Raw genomic sequence first — 6701 nt, forward strand, 5'->3', positions numbered from 1 at the left:
CAGAGTCCATGGTAAACTTCAGACATTACCACAAAAGTAATGAAATACGTGTGGCAGGGCATCTTTAAAGAAGCTGTACAGCAAAAAACAAGCAAAAAAATTCTAAATAAATAGGAATATAAATAATCTTGAATAAAGTATAATTCATGTAATATTTCTCAGTAGGAGTTAAATATAAAAGAAATAAAACCCTGTATTCTAAATGAAAGGTTGAACATTTCTTATTCTTCTTGCAGATAATTTCTTTTCTATTTAGAAATTAAATATACAAAATGTGTGTTTGTGTGTGTGTGTGTGTGTGTGTATGTGTGTGTGTATGTGTGTGTGTGTGTGTTTCTGCCACCAGTCTTGGCTGACAAAGTGTTAATGTTGCCTCATGTCTGATTAATGTTTTATTTAACATCTGAACGTCTTGCAAAAATATTTGTAATTAATATTAATAATAATAATAATAATAATAATATTAATACTAATTACTATTATTATTATTATTATTATTATTATTAATATTATTATTAGCAAAAAAGAAAAAGCCTTTTCAATTTTTTTTTGTCACATACACATACATACAGTGAAATGCTTTAAGTTTTCGCATATCCCAGGTTATTATAAGCCCTGGGGTCAGAGCGCAGGGTCAGCTATAGTACAGTGCCCCTGGAGCAGGTGAGGTTAAGGGCCTTGCTCAAGGACCCAACGTTGATGTCTCAGCAGCTTGTGGGCTTGAACCCTGACCTTCTGATCAGTAACCTGAAGCCTTAACCACTGAACCATCACATCCTAACTTTTATTATTATTATTATTATTATTATTATTATCATCATTATTATTAATGATGATAATAATAATAATAATAATAGCAATAATAATAATAATAATAATTATTATTATCATCATCATTTTTTTATTATTATTATTATTATTATTTGATTGTATTATTTTAATATTTTTTTTATTGTTATTATTATTATTGTTACTGATAGTTTTGCATGAGCTACACTGTATGTACTGTACAGTACTGAATGTTCAGCAGTGATGATTACTGCCACTCTTTAAGTCCTGAATAACTCAGGTAGGCGCGTGCGTGCGCGCGTGAGTAGGCGCGTGAGTGTCTTACCTGTATAGTTTGGCTCGTTAATCCCACCGTAGGCCCTCCGACCAGTTTGCAGTAGAGATCAGTCCTCGGGTTACCGTTTTCCTCCTCACCACACGTAGCCGTGGCGGAAATTCGCGAGCCTTCAGCCAGGTTAAAGTACGGCGGTGTCAGGCTGAATCCGCCCGGGACGTGTTGAGCTCGCGCTCTGACCGGAACAAGCACGCAAATCAGACACGGTAAAAGCAGCCGTGCGGCGGAGTTTAACGTTGCTCTTCTGCTCCGCGTCATTTTCCGTGTGTTTGGACGCTCGCGGAAATTCACTCATATCCGATCCATAAAATCCTGCAACCTGCTCTTTACTATTTACTCCTGAACTTCTGCGCGAGACACCGGAGTTTGTTGCACTTGCTGAAGAGGTTTCTCTTCACCGTGCGCGCGCACACACGCCTCTTTCCTCTTTATTGTGTGTGAGTGTGAGTGTGTGAGTGTATGTGAGTGTGAGTGTGTGTGTGTGTGTGTGTGTGTGTGTGTGTGTGTGTGTGTGTGTGTGTTTATAGCTTAGTGGGTCCAAGCAAAGGGACCAAGAACGTTCATCATATTTAATTGGAGTGAAAATCTCAGTACTTTGTGTTCTCAGTGATTCAGTACTCAGGACAATGAATACAATACTAACACTGAGTCACCTCAGACTTGCTCATTGGGGATAAATACAAACACATTTAAATAATAAATCTAATATTAACCTTGAATTTTTGTATTATCTTAATCTTTATAATGACTTTTGTTCTGTGTTTATGTTCTGTAAAGCTGCTATGAGACGACGATGAACTTACCTAGTAAAACAATTAACTGCTACAAAACTTAAGAGGTTTATCATGAGTAAAAAAAAAAAAAATAGAATAAATAAAGTGATTCCTGACATGACCTGGGATGGACATTATGTAAGTAACACCCATTTGCATGATTTGTGATTGATCCTATAGGAACTGATAGACTTGTCTACCTGAGCTGAACAAAGTACTAAAGATCTGTTATACCATTCCAGAAGATCATAAACCAAACTTCTATCTGCCGGGAGATTCCCACATGAGCAGGGAGTTTCCAAGCTTTGTTTCTGAGACATTTTACTCACAACATCATAAAGCAATACAGCATATTGGCACCGACGTAGGAAATGAATTGAGGACGCTTATAAAATACACACACATTCCATCCTTATATAAAAATGTTATAACAAATAACTACATTTAACTCACATTTCTATTTGGGAAGAGTGCCAGGAATGTGACAAACTTATGCAGGGTTGTCTGGGGCAATTCATGTTCAGTTATGTGGTCTGGGGCAGTTCATTATGTCTGTTCTACTTGTTTTTTTCTCCCAAATTTGGCTCCTTTATCATACAGCAGCTACACACCAGGAAGTGTGTGCCACACTAATGTGTGCCACCTCCGAGTCATTTAACGTCTGCATCTTTTTAATATGCTGCTTATTCAAGACGTTATCTATCCTCTTCCACATACATGTACTCACAGACCTCATGGCTTGTTAATGTCCTATTTTTGAGAAATAACTACCATTGTTAATTTCTTTTTATGACTTACCCTGTTTTATATTTATATTGGACCTTATAATGATGCCTAGTGAAGAATCCTTCACTCACTCTCACTCACTCATCTTCTACCGCTTATCCGAACTACCTCGGGTCACGGGGAGCCTGTGCCTATCTCAGGCGTCATCGGGCATCAAGGCAGGATACACCCTGGACGGAGTGCCAACCCATCACAGGGCACACACACACACACTCATTCACCCACGCAATCACACACTATGGACAATTTTCCAGAGATGCCAATCAACCTACCATGCATGTCTTTGGACCGGGGGAGGAAACCGGAGTACCCGGGGGAACCCCCAAGGCACGGGGAGAACATGCAAACTCCACACACACAAGGTGGAGGCGGGAATCGAACCCACAACCCTGGAGGTGTGAGGCAAACATGCTAACCTACCAAGCCATCAATCCATCCATCCAGCATCAACTGTATATACATCCATTACTGATCGAGTCTATCCACATCCATCCATTCATTTGTCTATCCAACAATCAGTAATCACTCTAAAGGCCATTTTTCCGAAATCACTTTTTAAAAACAGGTTGTTAGCTGTATTTTATTACTTCAGTCACTAAAGTATTAAAGACTTAAATAAGATCCCTCTTTAAACCTGCATTTATTTAAAAAAAAAAAAAGTCCACATACTTTGGTGAAGAAGGTGAATTGTTGTAGATGTTTTAAGATCAAGTATCACTTCAAACAATCCTTTTCATTGTTAGTGATATTTGGGAAAAACCAAGACAACCAGAGAAAAAAAAAATATCAAGATGGAAAGTTGGGACTTTGGTGACATCTGTTGGAGGTGAGCTGCAAATATAGACCTTTTAAAAAAAAAAAAATAAAAAAAAAAGCTGAAAATCTGGCAGGCGTGGACACACAAAAAAAAAATTCTTGTCCTTGCTAAAGTTTTAAAGATAAAACTGTAGACCATAATGGAGAACTTCACCGAAGTCTTTAGTACTGACTTATTTTCTAATATAAACGTACCTCCTGAGGTTGGCGGCAAATTCTTCAAAAAGTCAAAAAAGAAGAACAAGAAAAAAGAAGAAATCCATAAAATTCATTACGTTGTGCCTCATGGAAAGCTTTTCTTTCCAGGCACTGATTCTGACAGAAGTCAGCAGGGCCATAAACCCCTCTCAGCCATGATCACCGCAAGTCTGAAGGACGCTTATGTAATTTCTGATGGATTTTCACCTCGGCTTTGATGAGAGTGGTTTTGGTATTTTTTCTTTTTGCTTTGTTACCTGGCAACAGACTCTGTTCTCTCAGCTTCTCTCAATCAGGTTCAAGCCTAAATCAAACCTTACATAAAACACGCATCGTGCAAGACGTAATGTTTGCATGTTGTTTTTATTTTTTTATATTGAAACACCATAAAGAGTTAAACTCAGGTCATTTCCAGCACATTTCCAAGCCAAATGAATTCTCTTATACATTAGCGTGTCGTGTGCAAAAAGCATTCGAACACACTTGGCTTGCCTTGGCAGTGAATTGATTTTCTCTGTTTCTTCCCACCCACATGCCCCTATACTCTTATGCTCATTCTCTGAAAGCACTCATAGCTGCTGGCCTGCATTCATAATTGCTTCCTGTGTTCAAGTGCCTCACTGTTTGGCCAGGCTATAGCGATATAGCAGCAGGGTATATATATAAAAAAAAAATAACACACACATATATGTTCAAGATGTCAGGATCTGTCAAGGTAATAGCAGCTGGGGGTGGGAGACTCCAGTGAACAGAGAAAAAAAAAATCACACTTCATGTTCACACGAGAATGTGTGTAAAGACGATGAGGATGAGTGTTGAAATTTCCCTGTATACTAAGGATGCTTAAAAGATTCAGATGGAGCAGCGATTCCCAGGCGTATTCCTACTGTAAATTCCCTTTGGGTACCACATTTTTCCTCAACTTACTCACACCCAATAAGATCACAGTAGGTCCGGATATGAATTGTGGCAGGTTTTAAAAGAGAAAAAAGCACTAAGATGTGCAATGCATACAGTACGTTGCTAGAGGAGAGAACTGAAAAAGGTGTAGTAGTACAGCGCTGCTGAATTTTCCATTCTGAATGGTCAGAAGATTTCTTTTTTAGAGAAGATGTTTTGCTGTTCAACTTTCCTTCTTGATTTTTTTCTCTGTGATTGTGTTTTCCCAAAATATCGCTAGCAAAGAAAAGGATTGCAGAATTTATATTTGATCTTAAAACATGGATTGGATGAATGGAGGGATGGATAGAGGGATGGCTGGATGGGTGAATGGATGGATGGATGGATGGATGGATGGAAAGGTTTATAAATTGATAGATGGACGGATGGATGAATGAGTGGGTGGATGGAAAGGTTTATAAATAGATGGATGGATGGATGGATGGATGGATGGATGGATGGATGGACAGGTGAGTGGATGGATGAATGGACATATATAGTGGATGGATGGAGGTATGGATGGATGGATGGATGAATTGACGGATTGATTGACAGGTTTATAGATATACTGTATGTATGGATAAAATTGGTGGATACATGATAGTTTGATGGATAGTTGGATAAATAGGATTATAAATAGATGGATGGATGGATGGATGGATGGATGGATAAGCGGACAGGTTTATGAATATACTGTATGGATGGATGATGTAGTGGATGACAGGAAAACAAGCTGATTGTTAAAAAGGGTTTCATTGTTGATATATGGTGAACTCTTCTGTAAGGAGCTGTTTATTTACTTATTTGACACTGGAGACTCCTTCCCTATAAAATATAAGGAGTATCCGGAGTCAGTGCTTTGTAACAGTCAGAGGTACAGCTGTAACTTTACATTGTCCAGCATAGGAAAGTTTTTGGGTAGATGGAGGGATTTCCTGTTTCTTAGCAACATGGCATGGTTAGACTAATTAACCTAAAGAGAAAAGTGTAGAAAGTTGTTCTAGCGGAATTGCTAACACACGTTAATTTGTTTTGCTGATGATTTGCGACATTTAAACGAAACTATACAGTGAATAAAGAGGTACATTATTTTTATAGGGCTTGGATTAATAAAATATTTTAGGATGTACTTTTATCTAAAAATATCCAGCTTCAGGATAGTAACAGTAAAATCTGCATAACTTTGGGCTGCATCACATCATCCTCACTCATTCACTCACTCATCTTCTACCGCTTATCCGAACTTCCTCGGGTCACGGGGAGCCTGTGCCTATCTCAGGCGTCATCGGGCATCAAGGCAGGATACACCCTGGACGGAGTGCCAACCCATCGCAGGGCACACACACACACTCTCATTCACTCACGCAATCACACACTACGGACAGTTTTCCAGAGATGCCAATCAACCTACCATGCATGTCTTTGGACCGGGGAGGAAACCGGAGTACCTGGAGGAAACCCCCGAGGCACGGGGAGAACATGCAAACTCCACACACACAAGGTGGAGGCGGGAATCGAACCCCTAACCCTGGAGGTGTGAGGCGAACGTGCTAACCACTAAGCCACCGTGCCCCCTCACATCATCCTGTCGCTGATTATTTCCCTGTGACAGCATAACAGTTTAAAGTCTCAGGAGTTCATTACAGTACAGTAACTTGGATAAATCAGAACCAGGTCACTTCATCTAATCCCATCTAATCACAGGAGTGTCATTTCTGGTGATCTGCTCTCGTTTCTGATAAGAAATATTTAGGGCTATGATAAGTTTGAGCAGAAGACCTAGTTTTCTTAAAAGATTCTGTACAGATCCACCAAATATTAGAAAGACACATGCTTTGTTTTTAGCAATACCAAACCACCATTTTGGTGAACTGTGAAGGACTGGTTTCAGATCCAGGGTGAATTCTTCCACCTCCCGACCTGTGCTGCTCGAATGAACTCCGGGTCTGAAGTCTTTCAAATTATACTCTTAAGAAAAGAAAATGTTTTTTTTTTTTTTTCATTTCCTTTCAGAAAATATAAAACATATATAAATTGAATGGATACGCTAATTCCTCTCCACTGCT

At 39.0% G+C, this 6701-nt stretch overlaps 1 protein-coding gene across 4 annotated transcripts in view; it reads right to left on the minus strand.

The window, feature by feature from the left end:
* Positions 1-1543, minus strand: part of si:ch211-241e1.3 (laminin subunit alpha-3) — a 112965-nt gene extending 111422 nt beyond the window's left edge. For 3 of the 4 annotated variants that reach the window (XM_060875086.1, XM_060875085.1, XM_060875084.1), the window contains exon 1: positions 1115-1543. In XM_060875086.1, the coding sequence (XP_060731069.1) occupies positions 1115-1381 (267 nt within the window). In that variant the 5' untranslated portion in view covers positions 1382-1543. The remainder of the gene's footprint in view (positions 1-1114) is intronic. The other variant, XM_060875087.1, reaches the window with a different exon arrangement.
* Positions 1544-6701: the final 5158 nt, after the last annotated feature.

This window comes from Tachysurus vachellii, chromosome 7 (genome assembly GCF_030014155.1).
Source record: "Tachysurus vachellii isolate PV-2020 chromosome 7, HZAU_Pvac_v1, whole genome shotgun sequence".
In the NCBI taxonomy this organism is placed as follows: Eukaryota; Metazoa; Chordata; class Actinopteri; order Siluriformes; family Bagridae; genus Tachysurus; species Tachysurus vachellii.